This window comes from Saccopteryx leptura, chromosome 1 (genome assembly GCF_036850995.1).
Source record: "Saccopteryx leptura isolate mSacLep1 chromosome 1, mSacLep1_pri_phased_curated, whole genome shotgun sequence".
Classification (NCBI taxonomy): Eukaryota; Metazoa; Chordata; class Mammalia; order Chiroptera; family Emballonuridae; genus Saccopteryx; species Saccopteryx leptura.
The window spans coordinates 348,942,375-348,966,307 of NC_089503.1; the positions used below are offsets into that span (position 1 = coordinate 348,942,375).

A 23,933-nucleotide genomic window follows, 5' to 3' on the forward strand; every position below is an offset into this window, starting at 1 on the left:
AATAAATAAAAATGGATTACATTTCATTTTACTTGATTTTTAACAGAAGAAAAAGAAACTGAAATGACACTCAAGAAATTGCTAATTTGCAGATAAATATTTTCTTCATGAGATAGTCATTCTTAAAAGATCCCTAAAGGCAAATAAGAAAGATTATCTAAAACCTTAATGTGGAAGGTTATCATTTACAGTATGTATCGACATCGCGCAGCATTTTGACGTACTGCTATGAAAGATAAAGTAATCAGAACACTCATAACCCAAACCATCTTCACTTTCCCACACCCCAAGTCTTAGTAACTAGTTGACTACTTTACCATCATCGAGGTTTATAAATTTAAATTGGTTCTGCAACCAATTTAACCTCTCTGGCTTCCTGGACAGTCTCCATCTGTAAATGGATTTCGGGCTCACTCTCAAACCTCTCCCACAGCTGTACTTTCCAGAGGCCTCTGTTTTGACTTATCTTTTAGTCAGCTGGAAACTACCTTCAGATGATTGTTTCGAGAACAGCTCATCCAAGCTCCTGAGGGCTTGGCTACTAAAAAGAAAACTACTTCTCTATTCACAACACTTCTGATATCAGGTGTGTAGGATTTTTTTTTCCTCCACATCAACCAAATTTCCAATTCTCCAGACACCAACTGGGTGTCCTACAATTCAGTCATGACACTGCCTGAAGTAGGTACAGACCTCACGGGTAAAGAGCTCGGTCTGCAAGATCATCCCCCACTGCAAGTGCCAGTCACTGTCCCAAGCTGTCATTTGTACTTCTGACCAATCAACTATAAAGTGGTGGTTCCCAACTTCTATGGCTGCCACCAGAGGGACAGGCTCAAAATCACCCAATTCTTTTTATTTTTTTTCCCACAGAGACAGAGAGAGTCAGAGAAAGGGGTAGGCAGGGACAGACAGACAGGAACGGAGAGAGATGAAAAGCATCAATCATCAGTTTTTCATTGCAGCACCTTAGTTGTTCATTGATTGCTTTCTCATATGTGCCTTGACCAGGGGGCTCCAGCTGAGCCAGTGACCCCTTGCTCAAGCCAGCAACCTTGGGCTTCAAGCCAGTGACCTTTGAGCTCAAACCAGAGACCATGGGGCCATGTCTACGATCCCATGCCCAAGCCAACGACCCCACGCTCTAGCTGATGAGTCCACACTCAAGCCAAATGAGTCCACACTCAAGCCGGTGACCTTGGGGTTTTGAACCCTGGTCCTCTGTATCCCATGCTGATGCTCTATCCACTGTGCCACCACCTTGTCAGGCTAAAATAAGTGACCACTTGGCATCTATGATTTAGTGTATCTCTGACCCTTTCTGGCTGAATATAAATTAGCCTTTCATCTGCACTTGCCTTGCGCGCCTTGCTCCTCTTCTGCTTGGCCCCCCTCTGTCTCTTGGTGGGGCTTCTGGCTGTCACACTGAGCCCATCTTCACCTATTACCGTCTCATCTCATTTCGGGCTTCAGCCAGATCTGAGTTTCATCTACTTTGATTTGAACTATTTCATCTATGGCCTTCTCTTTTTGACAAGTCTCTGTCCCAGACAATAAATAATACAGACTTTCACCCTCCACTCAACAGTTGGGCTTCTAACCAGCATGCCCACCATACCCACATGTACACATACCTTACACCGTCCCAGGATCCCCCCACACACACATTGAACACAACTGCTAAAATGTCAAGTTATTTTGAATCTGTTTGTTTTGCAGACCTCATGATAAAATCAATGGCCTTGGCTTTTAGAGCGTGACTTCTCCATTACAACATAAAAAAACTTCATGTTCAAATGACCTACGTCACTGCCATACCTAATTTCTACATAAGAATCTGATGAAAACTTAATTAGTAGAATAATTTATAACTAGTGGTAAGCTTTGGATGACATTTTTCTTTTAAAGGAATTGACTACAGCCTTAGTAATTTCAATATTAAGCCTAAAGAGAGTAAGGAATCTTTTAAAATCACATTAACATAGGGCTGCTAGATTCAGTGAAGAAACATACAAGATACCCAGTTAAATCTGAATTTCAGATAAACAACAATTTTTTAGTAGAAAAGTATGTTCCAATGGCAGTCATGTATTTTATCTAGCAACCTTACATTTCAATAGCCAACTGCACTTACCAGTAAAATGACTTGGACAGGTTTATTGTGAATGTGAATGATTAATGTTAAGATGCCACAAAGAAAGAGTTAGAAATGAATTCTTATAGGTTCAGCAACTATTTTTTAGTCTGGCTAAAGTCTACGTAGTGAGAAAAGTGTGAGTAGTGAGATGTCGGCCCAGGAGCAGAACAAGACATCTATCATTGTGCTTCCTCCCTGACCCTTATCACCTGGAGGAGCACAGAGACCGCATCACAGGGCACGGGTTCACCTGCATCTCCCCACGGCACAAAGAAGTCAAATCCAATCATCGATCACACCTGAAGCTTTTCCATTTTCTCATCTCAGATTCTTTCATGGATGTCTTAGTCAGCTCAGGCTGCTATAACAAAATACAATAGAATGAGTGGCTTCAACAACAGAAATTTACTTTGCACAGTTCTGGGGGCTGGGAAGTCCCAGTGATCAGTTGCCAACTGATTTTGTTCCTGATGAAGGCCCTCTGTCTGATTTGCAGCCTGATGCCTCCTTACTATGTCCTCACATGGCAGAGAGAGAGAGACAGAGAGAGAGAGATTTCTTATGTTTCTTCTCATTAAGGCACTAACTCCGTTATTGAGAGCTCCACCCTCTTGACCTAATTACCTCCCAAAGACCCCCACCTCCAAATACTGTCACACTGGAGATTAGGGCTTCAACCTGAGTTTGGGGAGGATACAGACATTCAGTCCATGACGACAAAGATTTGAGTAAAACTACAGTGTGTATCCCAAGAGATCTGTTATGTGAGGTAACATCATTTCTGACACTTAAGTGAATTATGGGTTGACACACCTAGGCGGCATCCTCAGGTGTAAATAAAGAAGGCGATTCTCTGAAAATCTGGGCACAATTCACCAACAGCAGGTTTTAAGAAACTAATGAAACTAATATGTTTTCACCTGTCGGAGCTGTTTATCACTTGGAGTTTCGGTTTGGGTGATTGCACTCTGGTAAACCAGCTGACTGAGAGTCCAAAGATGATATCTGCCTCCAGACAGTTCATTCATCATGCTTAGCATTTAGATTTCAGAACAGCTTTCCCACATATTTGCCAAAACGCCAGTGAAATCATCACAGAAAGGTCCCTGTTGTGATCTGCCTAATGCCTTAAATTTTGTCAGTAGCTCTGGATTGAGGTTTATTGGAATATATTAATAACCCACTCATCTTTTTATCTGATAGTTACATTTAACTACTTTTTTAGTCCCATAAACACTTATTGATTTTAATTTTGCACCAAAATGGGAGTGGACTTCAGTAGTTCAATGTGTATTTAACTAAGAAAGCAATGCAAGATGGTATAATCCTATAAAAGTTATCAAGGTTTAATCCTGTAAAAGTGACAAAACTTTTAAATATCATCAGATAATTACCAAGTTGTATGGTCAATATAAAGTTCAAACTATACATGCATCTCACACCTTTACTCTCTCAAAATCATTTTGCAAGTTGGCAAGTTATTCAGTCAGATCACACATTTTTGGAGAAGCATAATTTAAATTTGAATTGGTAAAACTACCAAAATATGATAACTGGAATCCCAAGACAATCCAACTGAAGAAAATACAAGCTTGATGACTGGAAGGCAAATAAAATTTTTGGGCCCAAACCCCACAGCTCATTGACTAGGAGTTCCAGGTGGGCATATAGGATCCAAATCTATTCAATGCCATCTGTGGTTTGCCACCACCTGGGGACCTGGTCAGCTTTTACCACCTAGTTCCTAGATATGCCATGTCTGACTTAATGTAATTCCAGAAATTCAGGGTAACTGGTACTCTTTCGGTCTCACACATCTAGAAATATTGGGCCTGAATAAAATGGATTCAGGACCCACCTGCTATCTCCCTAGATGTAGACACAGAACTGCCTGCCCTTTCTATACCAATTTCTTATTTTTTAAAGTATGACATTAAAATAATCAATGTAAATGTTTTGTTTGTTTGTTTGTTTTAGTTAAACTTAACTTTAAATTTTTTTTTTCTTTCTATTCTTTGGGGGAATGCTTGGACATAATGAATTGCTGTCAGGAGCTTTCTCCATGGACGACTCTTTGTCTCCACCTGCTGTGGCCTCTACTTCCTTATCAGCAACTCTACCTTTCTCGACTGCATCAAGCATCTTCTCTCTGACCGATCAAAGTGCCACGGACATTGAGTCCATTGACCAGACACTACGAATCTCAGGGCTAACCATCCCCACCAACCGTTATTCTGCCATCAGCCAATCAGCTCTGGAATTGTCACAGTTTCCTGCATCTTCAGAAGACAGCAGGTTTCGTACAGGCAGCCAAGATGCAGTCCGAGTCTCGGATGAAAAGGGTCTGTCTAACACTCCCACCTTCTTTGAGGTACCAGGATTCAGTGGATATGTTTCCACCTCAGATCATTCCTTGGAGAATTCCACTCCTGTCCCAGCTTTACAGTATATTGCCACTCGTTCTATGACCGCCGCTGCCGAGGGCCGAGAGCTGGTGGTGTTCTTCAGTCTGCGTGTGGCTAACGTGCCCTTCTCTGATGACCTGTTCAACAAGAGCTCTACGGAATACCGAGCTCTGGAGCAACGATTCACACAGCTGGTGAGTGGGCGCCACTTACAATTCTCTGTGTGTCTCTTTATTTTTTTTCTGTTGTTACTTTATAATATAATCACCGGTTGTCTTGAGCAAAGCAGACTGGAAGCGACAAGCCTCTGAGATAACTGTTGCTGAGGATATTCAGCTAGAGTGTTGAGATGGATTCAAATCCAAGAGGCAGTTGTAGTCTCCGATGGACACACAAACAGGCATTATTGCCCAGCTTCCTGGGAACAAACATCCTTAAGATATTTTCAGTATAGTTCTTCCTAATTTAGTTTTCCCAGGAATAATACATAGTCACTCAAGTTCTAAACTTGAGATTTAAAAGCAATATGAGTAGGCTTTTCCTAAGTTATAATGTCATACGCTGTTTTCTATCCACCTGACCAAAGAGCTCAAAGCTAGAAAGGTCCAGCTTAGATAAAGCCAAGAATTCAGGTGTAAAGACTCTTTTTTCAGTTTCCCTCAAGTTCTTTGATTTTTATTTATTTATTTTAAGAGAGAGAGAGAGAAGGACAGACAGACAGGAAGGGAGAGAGATGAGAAGCATTGCTTTCTCATATGTGCTTTGACCTGGGGACTCCAGCCAAGCCAGTGACCCCTTGCTCAATCCAGCAACCTTGGGTTCAAGCCAGTAACCTTGGGCTTCAAGCCAGTGATCTTTGGGCTCAAGCCAACAACCATGGGGTCATGTCTCAAGCCAGCAACCTCAGGGTTTTGAACCTGGGTCCTCCACGTCCTAGGCTGACACTCTATGCACTGCACCACTGCCTGGACAGACTTTCCTCAAGTTCTTTTCAAACTAAAATATGGTTAAATGACTTATCATTACTGATCTCTAACAAAGAAAATTAGATTATTATGATGGCATATATCTTTGATTATCAAATATGCCCCAAATTCACTTACATGTTTGTTTTGTTTCTACGTGTGCAATAAGAAAGGCATGCACAATAAGAAATACTGAACCCTGTGATACCTCTACACAGTCAAGGCCAATTAAAGTCAAGTCCATAATGCATATCACAAAGAGTGCAGAATTTCTGAAAATAAGAGAAAAAATATTTGTACATTTTATATAATTTAAATCATTATATAAATTAAAACCACATAAACACTAATTCTTCAAGTGAACTTTAAAGAAAGACTTTGTGTAATTTAAGCGCCCACCACCACCCACAATGAGGTGAGTAGACAATTGGGACAATCTCAAGGAATGGATTCCCAGTGGACCTAGCCCAGGTATATTAATCAGGGTACCTGCTAAGTTGCCATAATGAAGAGATCAAGACTAGAGTAACTTAAATAAGATATAAGTTCATTTCTCTTTCACTTGGTGGGTGGGACAGCTCAGCTCTTCAGTGTCATCCAAGGACCCACGTTCCTTCCATCTTGTAACTCTGACAACTGCACAAGTGTTTCCTTATTCACACAGTTAAAGCTGGATCACAGGTACAGTCCTGTTTTCACTTGTGAAAAGGGAAAAGAGAGGAAGCTCAGGGCAAGCAATTTCCTAAGCAAGTGATACCCAAGTTGCCCGCGTTTCTTTCATCATCCCATTGGTGGGAACTAGTCACATGGCCACAACTTCCTACAAGGGAAGCTGGGAAATGTGGTTTCTAGCCACACAGCCTCTTTTTCATGAAAAAGAGGAGAATGGGTGTTGGAGAAAGGAGCAGCTAGCTAGTCATTTGCATGGTAGGTGAAGATGGGGTTCCCACCAGAATCGAAAGCAATGTAAGACACAAAGAATGAGTAGGCATAATCATGAGAGAGTAAATTTAAAAAAGAAGTTCCAGACTCTGTGTAAAATTTCATTTACTTTTTTCTACTTTCACAATAACCTTGGGGGCAAGGAGGTTGTTACAGGAATGTAGGTCAGACTCAGAGTCAAAATTCTGGGAGGCCAAAATGCAAAAACACTGGTACATAAAGACACATGCAGCAGCCCCATGTTCATCTCAGCATTGTTCACAGTGGCCAAGACATGGAAACAACCAAAAAGCCCTTCAATAGATGACTGGATAAAGAAGATGTGGTACATATACACTATGGAATACTACTCAGCCTTAAGAAATGATGACATAGGATCATTTACGACATGGATGGACCTTGATAACATTATACTGACTGAAATATGTAAATTTTAAAAAAACTAAGGGGAGGGGGGATGTATTCGGGGTGACCCTAGAATCTATGTAAACACAATTAATTAAAAATAAAATCCTTATTCTAAAAAAAAAGAAAAAGAAAAAAAACTAAGAACTGTATGATTCCATACATAGGTGGAACACAAAATTGAGACTCGTGGACATAGATATGAGTACAGTGGTTACCAGGGGGAGGGGAAGAGAGGAGACGGAAGGATGAGAGGGGAGGAGCATAAAGAAAACCAAATAAAAGGTGACAGAGGACAATTTGCCTTTGGGTGATGGGTATGCAACATAATCAAATGTAAAAAATCTGGAGATGTTTTCTCTGAATCTATGTACTCTAATTGATCAATGTCATCCCGTTAAAATTAATTGTCTAAATTTAAAAAAAATTCTGGGAGGATGGGGACAGGGACAAAATAAAAGCAGGTCAGGGCCAAGCCTGGGAGGTTGCAGCTTGCATCATTGAGCTCCCTGGGCTCAGAGGTGTCCATTCATGAATGAGTGGCTTACTTTCAGGGCCAGGAACAAGACAGACATTGCTGAGTTTCAAACATTTCAAGAAAGGGGTCTTGGGTGGCTGTGGCTCACACAGGCAGGTATGTGAATCACAATGCCCTGGGCATACCTTTGATATTATTAAATTATAGTTTGGAAAACGTCCTTAGTGAACCACTTTTTTTCCCCCTCATAATTCAGATAAGAGCACCGAGGTACAACACAGTGGTTAAGTGTCCCAGTGAAGGTCACACAGCTCGTAAGGGACAGTTCCAGGACTGACTGCCAGTCCCTGCATCTCCACCACACCGCATTTGTGTTGACCATGAAACATATCCTGCCTAAACAGACAAGCTGATGTTTAAGCCATTGTTTGTTTCAATAGGTCATTTCAAGTTTGTTGCTTCCAGAGAGATGTCCCGTTTACACAGATGTAGGGCAGTCTTTCCTGGGCTCAGTTTGGGACATGTTTCTATTTACTTGGATTTAAACACACACCAAAAATAAAAACAAACAAAAACAAAAAAAAACCCCACTGAACCTGTCATTCCTGCTTTGCTGATACCATTGGCCTGGATTTTTAAAATCCTCTGTTCTCACAATTCATTATGAAGAAAACCACTGCCCATCTATCTCAATACACAGATAGAAAGGTGGAAATATGGGACATAATCGCTGCAAATAAATTATTAAATAACGGTGTTCTAGTTTCAAGTTAAATCCAAAGACACAAAAATAAACAAATAGATAATAAGGAATGGAAAGTTATGCCTCAGATAATGAAAAGTGAGTATAAATGGAATTTGTAGCAGCTGTAGCACAGTTTAAAGTAAACATCTTTTATTTTGCAGCTGGTTCCATATCTAAGATCCAATCTTACAGGATTTAAACAACTTGAAATACTTAACTTCAGAAATGGGAGTGTGATTGTGAACAGCAAGATGAGGTTTGCTGAGTCGGTGCCCTACAACCTCACCGAGGCTGTGCGTGGGGTCTTGGAAGAGTTCCGTTCTACTGCAGCCCAGCAACTCAGTCTGGAAATAGACAGCTACTCTCTCAGCATTGAACCAGGTAAGAATTCAGTTCAGAAATATGCAGGAGTTGGGGATTTTGTTTATTTGTCTAAGTTTGTGGCTCAACTTTAAAGTCACAAAAATAAAATTAAAATGACACTTGATAAAATTACCTTTGGAAGCTATAGATTACCATATTAGAAAGTTAGGGTCCTAAGACATGCAGGTACAAGTTTTCCTACATCAAAAAGCAATGAACATGTATACCTTTTGCTTTACAATCGAAAGCTTTAATTTCCCCTCAGAGCAAAACTTTTGCAGTGTTTAAGAGATTATTTTTAAAAATATCGCCCACAGCCAAGCTAATTTACATTCTGCTAAAAGTCAAAAGCACGTTCTCAGTGAACTGCAACAAGCTAGGCGGTCCTACTAGACACCTGCTGTTAACTGTGGGATTCAGGATGAAACTGGCAGCATTCTGAGGGAAAAAAGAATCCCCATTAGACCAACATTCAAACTTAGTAAAAAGCCACTTCACCCATCATGAAAGAAAGAAGTAAAATGTCCCTTGCCCTTGAGTACCCCCATCAGCTCCTATTGCAGATTAAAACAAAGAAGAGTTGGATATGAAGAAAATTCTTAATAAAAGACATGGGGGCTCAGCCCAAAACTACACACTAGAAAGGAAACATTTTTTCTGATAATAAAGCATAGTGTAGGTCAGTGGTAGGATTCAAATAATTTAACAACCAGTTTTCTGTCCTCATGACCATTTTAAGTATAAAGAAATGATACACCAAAAGGTAGTTTATTATTTCATGCATTTAATACTTAAATAAGAATAAAAGAGGTACACAAAATGAGATTATGAGTTTTAAAATATTAATGAAAAAATATTAAATAATACCTGACAAGAAAACAATAAAACTGTTTTTTTAAGATATTTCCATATTGCTTCTTTTTTTTTTCTTTTTCTTTTTTTTTTTTTTTTTTTTTTTTTTTTTTTTTTTTTTGTGACAGAGACAGAGAGAGAGAGACAGAGAGAGGGACTAATAGGGACAGAAAAGGAAAGAGATGAGAAACATCAGTTCTTCTCTGTGGCATCTTAGTTGTTCATTGACTGCTTTCTCATATGTGCCTTGACCAGGGGCTACAACAGAGTGAGTGACCACTTGCTCAAGCCAGCAAACTTGGGCTTCAAGCCAGCGACCTTTGGGCTCAAGCCAGTGACCATGTGGTCATGTCTATGATCCCACATTCAAGTTGGATAAGCCTGCGCTCAAGCTGGCGACCTTGGGGTTTCAAACCTGGGACCTCAGCATCCCAGTCCAACAATCTATCCACTGCACCACCACCTGGTCAGGCTCCATATTGCTTCTTGATGGACGTCCTCACTTGCAATTTTTTTCACCTATGGACGGAATGAACATTACCACAGGTGCTCAGAATATGCTGTTGCACAGATGAACATTAAAAAAAAGTAAGGAATGTAAATTTGTAATTTCCACATTGGGCGGCTGCCCAGGAGCCCACCCTAGAGAGAACCCTGATTACAAGTGCCATTTTAACAACCAGTTCCCCAAACTCAACAAAAAATGAGGTCTCGGTTCTGCCGCACTGCTGTGAACTGGCTGAATCCCACCACTGGTGTAGGTCCCGTTGTAACCAGCTGTGCCCAGATTGGGAGCTATTTCCACCATTAGTTTCAAAATTCTATTTTCTAAACAACTGAAAGAACTTTTTGTTTTTGCTTTGTTTTTTCTTTTAATTCCCTAGAGTGCCAGGAGCCAAGGCTCCAAATCCACTGCCAAAGCAACCTTCCAGGCATATTGAAAACAAAGCTTCCTAATAGGCTATGATTGAGTGAAGTGAATCTTTAACATCCTCTCTGTCATTTTGTGGACTAACAACGAAGGCAGAGGAAAAGGCCTTGGGCAAAATCCAAACAAAAAGGCTCAGTTGGGAGACACTTATCTTTGACAGAGCAGAACTTTGTGCAACTTTAAGAAAATTGCCTCCTGCCTTGTGAACAGGTTCATTAAAATGACAGAGTGCCCAGAGGCACTGAGCCCGGGAGTGTTTACTACCGAACTGGGTGGCTGAGTAAGCCCTCTGGCTCTCCTAAGAAATCAAAGACCTCCTAAATGCCTGTAAAATACTGCCTCGGCCCCTGGAAACTTCCTCAGAACTAAGAAGGAACCAGGGGTCCTTACCTGTTGAGATCAGGAGACCAGTTTCAATCAACTGAAAATGATAACAGGGACCTGTGTACAGGAAGAACTTAGAAAGCTTAAGGGAGGTGAGGGCCTAATCCCCTCCCTTTTTGACTCCCTTGGAAGCTCAGTTTACTTAGAGACCCACCCAACCACAGGAGAAAGTAAATGTAAGGAGCTCCATTGAGGCAGGGGAGAGCCTGGGGGGCTGCTGTGGGGACAGGCTTTTCATTGTAGATGCCACTTAAGTAGTGCCTTAGAAAGAGGCCAGGTGCTGCTAGTGCATTGCCAGGACTGGGTAAGGGACCCAGGTGACACTGGCAAGAGCACAGACCAGCAGCCTTAGAAGGTCTTGAATGTGAATCTGATGTGCCAACGGCAGCTCTCCACTTCCCCACCTGGAAAATGCAGATAGTGACAGGTGTGAGGATGAACTAAAATAGTAAGAGTTGTCCCTCAGTATCTGTGGGGAATTGGTTCCAGGGCCCCCAAGGATATCAAAACGTAAAAATGCTCAAGTCCCTTATATGAAATGGCTGGCATAGTGTTTGCATATAAACTTGCACATCCTCCTGTATACTTAAATTATCTCTAGACTACTTATAGTACTTAATACAATGTAAATGCTATGTAACTAGTTGTTATACCATATTATTTAGGGGGAAGAAAACAAGAAAAAAGGGCTGTATAGGTTCAGTACAGACATAAGCATGGTAGGCCTACCTATGTAGACAGAGTACCCATTAGCAACAACATAACTTGTTTTTCAAGTATTTTCTATTCGATGTGAGTTGAATCTGGGGATGCGGAACCCGCAGATATGAAGGGGAAGGGGACTGTACTTACAATACTTATCATAACAACTCCACACGTGCAGTTGATTAATAAACATTTAGTTAATAGCGCAACATCATTATTAACTTGATTAACAATTCATGGCCTGCTTAGAGTACCAATGAGAATAATAAAAAGTTCCTGACAAAAAATTTGTGTGAAGGTTGGAACTAAAATTATTTTCACTGATTTCTTGTGAGAGTTCATCTGTATAGCTTTCCTCTAAGAGGCCAACAGAATAGAGATGAGATAGTGCTAATATCAGCTCCAGTCCCTGCTGGAGTCAAATTTCTGCTGAGCTACTCAGAAAGCTCCCCTAGCCTGCCTAGTATATATTGTAGGGTAGCATGCCTAATTTATCATTTAATGGTGGGACAATAGGAGAAAGCCAAAGTGTGCTGGATAACCTGAGAAATTACCTTACTCTATTTCTTACCAGACACTTGGAGAGTAAGAAATATGAGTTCTTAAAAGGGGGTGGGGAGTTCTCGGGTTATGACATAGTTCCATCCCTACAACAGTGATTGTAAGGCCAGTGGCCATGGCCATGAAGATTCCCATTGAATTTGAGCAGACAATAAAGGAACTGTGAAGCCAGAAAATGGTGGGCCATTTTGTTTATTAGAGTCTCGCAATGGCGGACGAGCAAGCAGGCATGGAAAACCGCTTCTCTCTCCCTCTTTCTCAGGGCTGACCACCAAACAGGCCAAGGGGAAAAAATCCCTTCTCCAAAAAAAACAGTAGCAAAATAATGGCCCTCCCAATGATGGCAAGCAATCCACAATCTACAATCTGCCGCCCTGAGGGCAAGCCCCTGCAGCCTTACAGGGACTGGAAACACGGAGTGCTGCCCGTTCAGCACCAGCAGGCAAAGGACAAGCGAGCAAGCCTAACACACTTGTTTGCCCAACATTCCACCTCTGTAGGGTTACTCACTTCACAATCTATACATGACAGGTGTCTTCCACAATGGTCCCTGTGCGAGCAGTGAGGTACATTACATGAACAAACTGACTACAGCAACAGCACAAGTTATACAATTACAATAATTACAAAGGTGCCCTTCTCAATATCTCTTTGAGCACTCTACCCAAGGTGCTCATTAGAGGCCCATCTCTAGCCCCCTACCCCACGATAGGTGAGAAGGCCTGTATAGTCTAGGGCTGTGTCCATGGAAACCGCAAAGTGTCCTTGGTGCATCTCTGCAACTGGATGAGAGCAGCTTCCCAGTGCAGGGGGGCCTCCACCGGAGCTGCCCCCCCCTCCATCAGGGTCTCTCATACTGTCCAAAAGTGGAATGTCCATCCAACAAGGGAGCTAGTGCCCCCCTCTGGTCACATTCTAAGAGTCCATTAGGCCGCTCAATGATCAGTCCATGACAGACAGCCCAGCTGTCTGTGCAAAGCACCAAGGTAAAGGTCCGTTACAGGCAACTAGGCATACCGCTCTTTATTAATGGACCTCAGGGCCTTTCCATAAGTGCTCTGTCCATTGCAACAAGCCCCATCCAAACCCCTCAGCAAGCTTGCAGGGCCTGGCGGAGTGAAACACATTCAAGGCCTGGGCCACCTTGATAGTTCTGTTCTCTTATCTGTTGCTGCTGCCACTGAAAAAAAAAACAAAAAACCTATTATCTTCTAATGCCAACACCTGCAGCACATTAGAAGGTTATTCATGGATTGTCAAGTTTACATAGGGCCTCAGTCCTCCCTGCTCATTCCTGTTAGGTGGGTCTCTCAGCTGCCACCAAAGCCCTAAAAGGACTTTATTAGACCTACCATCCAATTTCTCCCTCTCTGCCCCAGCCACAATCAAATCTACCCACATCTGTGTTCAGGTAACCTTTACAGGCCCATTTCCCTTGTTAGTTGGGGGGGGGGGGGGAGGACAGCACAGGCAGCAGCCCTCACTGTTTTATAATCCCATACTGCCCCAAATCTGCTACCATCTGCATAACCACATTGATGGGCTACCCCACAGAAGGGCCCAAAAACAGCTGATGGGGCACTGCAGAGAATAGGGTCCCTCATCCCTGCCATAAACACTTCCTCATCTGGCCCACAGGACCTCGGTTGAAAGCAGCATTCTTCATACCTAGTTCCTAAAGGACATTGGTTAGCTCACTATAGCACTGCTCCTGGCAAGTCTCCAGCATTCTGCCAGACTGTGTGAATGGCAGCCATCAGCATTATAATAGGGTATGATTTCCTGGGTTGTCACTGCAGTTCTGAAGATGCTGCCTAAAGAAGGAGTGCATGGTGATGGTGGCTAATTTCTCCATCTCTGTTCTGGAGAGCATGATGCTATCCACCCCCTATGTCCCACAACTGCAGCAACCAGGCTACTAGAGGCTTGGTAGGTTTCTGCCTAAATTGTACTCCCAACTCCATCAGCTCTGCCTGGGTGTAAAGACAGACCACAGAGTGCTCCACCACCTGCAGAGGGGGTTGTGCCTGTCCCTGAGGGACTCTTGGTTGATGGGTTGTCACCTTCTAAGCAACCACGGGCAGGGCTCTGAGTCTGCAGATGGCAGCTTCAGCCCGAACTTCCACCTCAAAGGAGTCAGAAACATCTGCTCCCGCTGACTCAGAGCCACTCCCCTTGCTCAGATGCAGCTCTGTCTTTAGCACCTGCTTTGGCTCCTGAGGCTGCTAGCTCTTGGCTTCAAGCTGAGACTCAAGCTCTTGAACCTACAGTTGTTCCTCCAACAACTGCCGGTGCCAATGTTCTGCTTTCAGGGCAAACTGGAGCTCACGAACCTGCCACTCCTTTTCCAGAGACTGCTCCAGTTCCAGGTGCCATTAGTGTTCAGCTCGCATCTCACACTGCAGCTTTCAAGAGCAGCTGGCCTCCTTCTCTAGCACTCACTCCCGTTCAAGCCATTGTTGCCACTCAGTCTGTAGCTCATCCTGGAGCTATCAATCTCAGGCAGCCTCATGCACAGGGCTCTTGGTTTCATCTTGCAGGGTTGTAAAAAATACCCATCCCACAGTCCCCAAAAGGAGAGCCATCAGGAACAGCCACTCCTCCATTCTACCCTTCAAGGGTGTTGGTGGCTCCATACCAATCTGATCCAAATCCTGCTGACTACACCAGATGTAAGACTGGTGGCTGTGGCCACGCTGGTTCACAATGGATTCAGACAGCAACAGAACTGTAGAGATGGAAAATGGTGGGCCGTTTCATTTATTAGAGTCTTGCAATGGTGGACAAGCAGGTAGGCATGAAAAACCACTTCTCTCTCCCTCTCTTTCAGGGCTGACCACCAAACAGGCTAGGGGGAAAATTCCCTTCTCCAGCAAACAATAGCAAAACAATGGCCCCTCCCAATGGCAACAGGCAATTCGCAACCTACAGTCTGCTGCCCTGAGGGCAAGCACCTGCAGCCTCACATAGTCTATACACACGTGGTGCTGCCCCGTGCTCATGCACCAGTTAGGCAAAGTACAAGCGAGCAAGCCTAACATACTTGTTTGCCCAAGAGTGATGTAACTCAAATTTTGGTGTAAATCAAAACACACCCTAGCCTAAGTCACTTACTTATCCTAACACAGTTGTAAAATAATAATCTGGAACATAGAAACAGAACTGAGCCACAGAAAAAGGAAATGGACATAAATATACTGTACTGTACACTGTACTGTAGTAACAGAAAAACATTTGCACTTTTAACAGTCCAAATGGCGTAGGTAAGTGTCCTGGGGACGCCAACTCCCTCACTCATAGGCCGCGTTACTGCATATTCTTCCGCAGCAGGCCATCAGTTTGCCCACATAGTCCGTAAGTACAACACTAACAGCATAAACTGAAACACTTACTTCTCAACTTTTTTAAGTTTTTATGGGAATGAGCCTTGTAAATTCAAAACATTGTATGTTGAATTGTCGTCACCTGAGGACCCCTGTACATTGAAAAGTCGTAGAAGGAATGAGTGAAGGAATGACTGGGAGAGGTCTGCTGAGAAATGAGAGGAGTGACTCAGCTGGGACAAGAGTGTGCCTGAACCGAAGGCTGGAGGACAGCAGGATTGAAGAGCCAAATGTGGATTTCTACAAAAGATAAAGTAAAACAATGAACTAATTTCTTTATACAAATTAAAATAGATAAATCCAATATCCAAAAGGGTTCCTATTTAGAGTGATAAGCCACTGTGCCAACCTCCCCCCAAAAGTGTCTCTTCCAATCAGCATGGGGAATGGGGTGCAAGGTATAATAAGCAAGCAGAGGGGGGCAGGTGAGGTTCAGAGGGGGCTTCCTGACTCACAGCAAGGAACCTCGTTAAGTTATTTTAGCAAAGGCAAAGGGTAGGGTCACCCACTTATCACCAGCAAGTGCTTGATGATTCAGCCTTAACCGTCTTCTATATGCTTAACACAAAACAGTAAGTGGTCATCCACCATCATATAACACGTTAATATGACAGTCTGTCACTGTCCAAAGACTCTCCTAATATGGCCAAAGAGGGACACCTTAGAATGATGCTGGGATCAAAGCTATGCCTTATTCATTCAAAAAGACTACCTAGTGAGCATTTTCTGATATGACGCACTTGATTGCAAATTCCTCTGAGTCTGGGAATCATTGAAGGATCTCATAATGAAGAAAGCTCTGAGCTCTCCTTTAAATTCCATTTCACTGAGGCCAAGCGCCTAAACAGAAGAGAGAATGGAGTTGTAGAGAATATATACAGAGACTTCTAGCCCTCTGGGCTGGTCCTACACAGTGAGACTGCCTGTGGTGGTTGGCGGGGTGAGAGCCGAGTATCCTGAGCAGCCACAAAGACAAGCAACACTGCTAAAGAAACAAATGTTCAAAGACGTTTGTTAGAGAACATCTCAAAGGGTGTAGAAACAACCCGTAATGGGCCCTTGGGGCAGGGGTGAGTGAGTAGACTCAACTCTGAATACGGTAGGTAGGAAGTTATAGCCCAGCAGCAGAGTGGGGAGCCGGTGGATAGAAAATTACTAAGAAACATCAAGTGTATGGGGGGGGGGGTTGTGGATAAAATGACCTAAAAGATTCTTTATTTAGCAAGAGAGACAGAGACAGAGGGACAGAAAAGGACAGACAGACAGGAAGGGAGAGAGATGAGAAGCATTGATTCTTCATTGCAGCACCTTAATTGTTCATTGAACGCTTTCTCATATGTTTTTTGATGGGGTTTGGGGGGGAAGAACTACAGCAGAGCAAGTGACCCCTTGCTCAAGCCAGCAACCTTTGGGCTCAAGCCAGCGACCATGGGGTCATATCTATGATTCCACACTCAAGCCAGCGACCCCGCACTCAAGCTGGATGGGCCTGCACTCAAGCCTATGACCTCGGGGTTTTGAACTCGAGTCCTCTGTGTCCCAGGATGACACTCTATCCACTGTGCCACATCCTGGTCAGGCAACCTAAAATATTCCTGAGGAAGGCAGGCCAGGGTGATCAGACATCACTTGGGGGAAGGTGGAGGACGAGGAACTTGATTAGATATCGACAGTGATCAGATATATAGGATGGCAGGGGGAGTGCTCTAGCAAAACAACTTAGCAAGACTCTTGCTAAAATTGAACAAGAAGAGATAGACATGCAAGTCCAAAAGTCGAAGCTGAGTAGAAAATTTCAGAAGAACCTAAGTAGACTAGATCAAGTAGATAATCTTTGTCAACACCAGAGCTCATGAGGCAGGACCCCAGCCACAAAGGTATCCGTACAAGCTACCATTTGAGGGTGGTAGCTGCTGTGAGAGGAAGGTGGCCACCCAAGAGTGAGCCCTGGTCAGGGACCCACTCAGACACAGACTCACAAACAGCCTCCAGCCTCATTGTCACATTATTCATAGTTCCTCCTCCGTTTGCAGCCTGTTCCAATCCGATAGGAAGAGACAGACCAAAACTCCAAACACTCACCACCATGACTTCTGAGCAGAGCTAATTAATTTCTCACTTTTATGAATCAGTATATCTTACAAAACTTCTTGAATCTGAAATTTAAAATGTTATAAAAAAATAAATAACCTGTGGCGTTACACTGAAATGTTTCTAGCACCAATTCTCCTGCACAATTCTAGTTTGAGGAAATAGGTACAAATTTAGCATTTTGATTATAAACTAAATGGGTGTCTAGATTTTAAAACAAATTAAAGAAAGATATGCAGATAATTAGAGAGCGAGAGAGAGAGAGACAGGCAGAGAGAGAGGGGTGAGACGCATCAACTCATAGTTGTGGCATCTTTGCTTTCTCATATGTGCCTTGACGGGGGAGCTCCAGCTGAACCAGTGACACTTTGCTCAAACCAGAGACCTTGGGCTCAAACCGGAGACCTTGGGTTCAAGCCAGCGACCTGGGGCTCAAGTCAGCGACCATGGAATCATGTCTATGATCTCACACTTAAGCCGGCAACCCCACACTCAAGCTGGTGAGCCTGTGCTCAAGCCGGGGACCTTGGGGTTTTGAACCTGGGTCCTCAGCACCCCAGGCTGACACTCTACCCACTGTGCCACCTCTTGGTCAGGCAATTTTTTTTTTTTCTCTCTAAACAAAAAAAAAATCTAGAACATGACAGCTATTTTGCTCCTAATTTTTCAGTGTTACTGGATGGTCCAGATTTTCTTTTTTTGGTGGTATATTGGAGTGTGAGCTGTCAGGGTGATAGGCAGTTCAGCTGATTAAAATGTCTTTCTGGTACAACCAACCAGTGAAACAAACTTATCATGCTGCCTTCCAGGTCCCTGGACCCTGAATGAAGATAATTACTTCAGGTTCCCAGAGAAAAAGGACTCAGATTCCAGTTTACACAGGCCCTTACAGTCGCTGGTGCGATCTTGTCCAGCGTCTAAGATGGGCTGACACAGCATGCCCATCCCCCAGCATGCAATAAAGAACTCTGAGAAGCGCTGATCATCAAACCCCAGATAATACCAGAAGGTCATCTTAGCAAACACAAGAAACCTCCCTGATTCTGGTGTGATCTTGCCAGTATTGAGTTCAACTCATGGGCATTAGTCCAAGCTGTGGAGAAAATTCTCCTTGAAAGATAAGAGAGGAAATCTTTAGAGAGAAGTGGAGCAGCTGCTGGGAATACCCTGTCAGGAACGGAAGCTTAGCTTTCTCTCCCTCTGGGACAGAATCCCAAGAATCTATCCTTGGAGAAAAGGAAATGGCATCTTATCATTTTAACCTTGTTCCAACCAGGATGGCCAAACACAGCAAGACCGAGTTTCTGGGTGTCTTATCCCTTGGCTTTTTTCTTACCACTTTCTTGGGAGAAAAAGGAGAGCAAAACTAGAGCTCCATGACACTGGAGTGTCTCCCACCTCACGATCAATTCCTCCCCCGAACCCTCCACCCGTCCCACCCACCTGCCAGCCACTGTCCCTAGCTACCCCTTCCTCTCCCAACTCTGGTCAAAGAATAGCCGTAAAACTATGAAAAGCATGATTATAATGCAAGTAGATAGTAAACATATGTTAAAGTTTTATTTCATTGGTAAGGGAATTGTTAGGGTGACGAATCTGATTTAAAGGGGATATGAAAACAGGAATTTTATATAGCCAGAGAACAAAGGAGAATTATGAAATAAGAAATATAATCATTGTATGTTATAAATTTTCTATACTATAACTCCTAACTTTATAGAGTTGTAAAATGCCATAATCAATAGTAAATAAGTCAAACAAAATTATTGTCTCCTAGGGTAGGGTTCAGCAAAGTGATTCTTAAAGAGCTAGACAAGTAAATATTTTAGGCTTTGTGAGCCAAAAGGTAAAATGGAGGCTATTATGAAGGTGCTCATGTAGACATTTAAAAACCTAAGGGCAGCCCTGGCCGGTTGGCTCAGCGGTAGAGCGTCGGCCTAGCGTGCGGAGGACCCGGGTTCGATTCCCGGCCAGGGCACACAGGAGAAGCGCCCATTTGCTTCTCCACCCCTCCGCCGCGCTTTCCTCTCTGTCTCTCTCTTCCCCTCCCGCAGCCAAGGCTCCATTGGAGCAAAAGTTAGCCCGGGCGCTGGGGATGGCTCTGTGGCCTCTGCCTCAGGCGCTAGAGTGGCTCTGGTCGCAATATGGCGACGCCCAGGATGGGCAGAGCATCGCCCCCTGGTGGGCAGAGCATCGACCCTGGTGGGCGTGCCGGGTGGATCCCGGTCGGGCGCATGCGGGAGTCTGTCTGACTGTCTCTCCCTGTTTCCAGCTTCAGAAAAATGGAAAAAAAAATAAAATAAAATAAAAAAATAAAAAAATAAAAATAAAAATAAAAACCTAAGGGCATACTTAGTTTGCCGGCTACAAAAGTGCAGACCGCCCACTGGGTCAGCCCACAGGTGGTCCCTGTTTACTAAGGGACCTATTATTGCTCTAGTTTGACATTGAAGGTCATGTGGTCAACTTTTCTCCTTATTTCTAAATATTGGATGATTTTTCTTAAATCGTCAAAGATTTCTCAGCCTCTTAGTCCCTATGGCCTTTATCTTTGCTGCTTAGAAAACTTAGACAAGGCCCTGGCCGGTTGGCTCAGTGGTAGAGCGTTGGCCTGGCGTGCAGAAATCCCGGGTTCGATTCCCGGCCAGGGCACACAGAAGAAGTGCCCATCTGCTTCTCCACCCCTCCCCCTCTTCTTCCTCTCTGTCTCTCTCTTCCCCTCCCGCAGCGAGGCTCCATTAGAGCAAAGATGGCCCGGGCGCTGGGGATGGCTCCTTGGCCTCTGCTCCAGGCGCTGGAGTGGCTCTGGTCACAACAGAGCGACACCCCAGAGGGGCAGAGCATTGCCCCCTGGTGGGCGTGCCAGGTGGATCCCGGTCGGGCGCATGCGGGAGTCTGTCTGACTGTCTCTCCCCATTTCCAGCTTCAGAAAAATACAAAAAAAAAAAAAAAAAAAATTAGACAAGTAATTAATAATACAATCACAATCTGAGTCTCTGTTCATTCCTATAGTTGGTAAGCACTTACAGATTATCTGCGGACAGTCAGACACTAATGTAGACACCAGAAACCAAAGGTTAATTGAGTCTACTATCCTTGCCGTCAAGGAGCTAAATGTTTACCAAGAGAAAAAGGCACATATACAAAAAACCATAATAGAGTCTGCTAAGTACTATTATCAGGATATGAACAGTAGTGTCATGAAGCAGTGGAGAGAGCAGTTAATTCCGCAGAGACGCGGGGATGTCCTGGCAGGCTTCCTACACAGACAGCAATATTGGGTGTGCGATTCCTTGATCTGTGATGATGTTGGCCCAGCAGAGAAGGGTGGGAGGAAAATGCAGACATTTCCTGGAGTGGCAGGGTACTTTGGTTATTCCACTGTAATAGCAGCCTTGGGTACAAAGGAGGGAGATGTGGGAGCTCAGCCCAGAGGAAGGCAGGGCTGTACCAAGCCAGCTCACTTAAATTCAGGTTGTCTAAGACAGTGGTCCCCAACCCCCGGGCTGCGGACCGGTACTGGTCCGTGGCCCATTTGGTACCGGTCCACAGAGAAAGAATAAATAACTTACATTATTTCTGTTTTATTTATATTTAAGTCTGAACGATGTTTTATTTTTAAAAAAAGACCAGATTCCCTGTTACATCTGTCTAAGACTCACTCTTGATGCTTATCTCGGTCACGTGATACATTTATCCGTCCCACCCTAAAGGCCGGTCTGTGAAAATATTTTCTGACATTAAACCAGTCTGTGGCCCAAAAAAGGTTGGGGACCATTGGTCTAAGAGCCCCTGTTCAATCTATTTGCTTCCACGAGGTGTCCTATTTTTCCTTTCTCTCTTTGTGTGTGTGTGTGTGTGTGTCTGTTTCTGGTTTTTAAAGTTCAACTTTAATAAAATTTGGTAAAACTCAAAAAGTCTTTAAATTTAATACTAAACAATTCTTAGAGTATTTTCAAGATTATAAAATAAAAACGTAAAAAATATATATTACAAAGGGTGCATAGATAAATTTATTTTTAAAATGTTTTAAATGCAAAAAAAATAATAATAAGCTATCTTGAGGATATAAAATACTCCAAAAATATGTTTCTCAGGAAAACCTGTTTTACGGAAATGGACATCAGGTCAGTTGACCTCCAGTCTTTAAAATAGGTGTCTAGAGTCCAGAGCTGAAAGTATGCATTTGAGAAAATACACATTTCAACTACACCAGTCGAAACCAGAAAACGGGTTAAAAAAATGGCCCTGGGCAATGTGTAACGCCAAGAAACAAGGAACTAGGATGGAGCTCTGACGCTGGCCAACCTTCCTGGGGAAACAGAAGGACCCTCCGTGCCACGAGGCCGGAGAAGATGCTGCAGAAGCAGGAAGGGAGCCGCGCGGAGAGACAGCTCAGCAGTTTCTGCAGCTGTGACTGCACAGTAGACGGAGGTCATTAGAACCCTCTGCACAAGCAAGCTAATGGAGTGGCAGGGGCACAGGCCGGATCCAGTGAGGACGGGATGAAGTGGGAAATGAGAAAGTCAGCATGCCCTATCCACCCCTGTGTTACAGCTTGGAGGAGGCACCTACCCTCCCTCAGGGACTGGGAGACAGAGGGCACTATTTGCTTTGATGGTTACACCTCAAAGGAAGGGCGCTCAGGTCCTGGAGTCGAATAGTCCTGAGTAATACTGTCAAAAAGTTTAAAAAGACATTCACATCTCAAAGGGGCAGAGAATAAATTTACAAATACAAGGTTTCTAAACTAACTGCTGTAAAAAAAAGGGGGGGGGGGAGGAGTCAGGGGCCTAGAGTCTGGAAGAAGCCTGTGTAAAGCTTTGTCAAGCGGAGCGTAAGGCTGTGACAGTCTTGGTCAGAGGATTTAGCATTTCTTTCTTATGCCTCAATTTTATTATATTTATAGGCAATGCCCAGACAGGCCAATAATTTAGTTCCATTTCCAAACTTTGAAACAAAATCCAATCAAGTGATTTTCATTTATTCCCTTTGGCCTAATGTCAAGGTGGAAAAGCAGTCTGTGATAGTTAAGACTGGGAAGGAGGAAATAGTATTCCATTGCTAGTTCTGGACTAAAAAGAAGAGACATTTTTAAAATTCTCGTGAGACTTCTAGTATCATTCCACACTCCGATCCGCATCTGGATGCCTGGATCTGTCCTCTCAAAATGAGGGTTGGCCGTCACTTAGGCCAAATAGCGTCTGCAGAGGCTCAGAGGACAAGGCGCACGCCGTCATTACTGCATGTGGGTTGCCACTCATCTTTTGAAAATTCCCTGAATAAATCAACCAGTGACATAAGAAATACAAAACCAATGTCAGCACTATCTGTGATTTATCAACTGAAAAACCAAATGAATCACAGCTTGTTCGGTATTCTGCCAGCACCTTTGGCAACTAGAGTCGTCTTTAGGCTGCTGTAAAATTTCTCAGAAGTATGCAGGGCTTTTATTCCAGTTAGCTGTGCGGGTTGCAGATTTAAAATATGCAAAACTACTTAGTCTAACTTATTCACCTCTTGAATTACTAAGAAGCCACCTTAAAAATGGGCAGAATCCAAGGCTGGTAAATGGTAAACACTGAAATTATCGTCTGGCATCTAGGATGCTTCCAGCCAGAATGTGGATAAACAATCATTTTCTCTGGAAAGCTGCATAAAGTGTAAGACTCCCATTTAGTCACCAGTTCTGAAAAGGTAACTGTCACTCATCACTTAAAAATGTTACTGTCACTCATACAATAATGACAATAAAAACAGTAATAGCTACTATTGGCAGTATTTTTTCAACTTAATAACTCCTCAAAGTAGGCATTATTAACCCTGCCATTGCACAGTTGAAGAAACTGTGTTTCAGAGAATTGTGAGTAACTTGACCTCTCACTGGTCACACAGTCACCACGTGTTGTGGCTGGAATTCAACAGCAGTTTTGTTCGCTTCTTTCAACTCCTACCTACTTGCCTTTTTAGAAAAAGGAGTCTTATCAACCTTCCCACTGGATATACAGAGGCTGTTTAATCTGTTTAGAAAAAGTGACAACACACCTCAGTTTAATTAATCCTAAATGAATTGTTAGGTTCTACATTAAACCAAGTGGAATTTCCTATAATATTTTGTCATAGTCTTAGAATGCCCCCCCAAAAAAAACAACTTCACTCTCAGAAACAAAAGTCCTAAACTTCCAAACGGCCCCTTTATAAGTATAGTTGGCTCTGCTGGGAGTGCTTCTTCCCAGCTGAGGCAGTCGCGAGAATTCTCCTTCCAGGAGACTCTCCCAGCCTCTACCCTCTCCCTTCCCCCACCCGTCTCCTCTGTCTCTGGCCTGGCCCCTAGGTTATACCTCTACTGCCCTGTACCTCCTGGTGCATCACTACGGACCTTCTGTTAATGCCTGTTTCCGTTAGGGGACCCCAGTACTGACTGTACTTCCAGGTACCTTTCTCCACACTCCAGAGTTTCATCCGGTGCCCTCATCCCACACCTGCACGCGGCGCAGCTTCCAGCGGATGCTGCTGGAGCCCTCCTTCCACTCCTTAACACAAACCCTCCACACAAGTCGGGGCCTCAGCCCAGCTCCAGGGCCAC

The 23,933-nt window shown here is 43.6% G+C and overlaps 1 protein-coding gene across 3 annotated transcripts in view; it reads left to right on the forward strand.

Annotated features, from left to right (window-relative positions):
- IMPG1 (interphotoreceptor matrix proteoglycan 1) overlaps positions 1-23,933 on the forward strand; it is a 133,082-nt gene that overhangs the window by 92,647 nt on the left and 16,502 nt on the right. For 2 of the 3 annotated variants that reach the window (XM_066358983.1, XM_066358984.1), the window contains exons 13-14: positions 4,189-4,736; positions 8,239-8,458. In XM_066358983.1, coding sequence (XP_066215080.1) covers positions 4,189-4,736; positions 8,239-8,458 — 768 coding nt within the window. Of the gene's footprint in view, positions 1-4,188; positions 4,737-8,238; positions 8,459-18,156; positions 18,372-23,933 lie in introns of those variants that run through there. The other variant, XM_066358985.1, reaches the window with a different exon arrangement.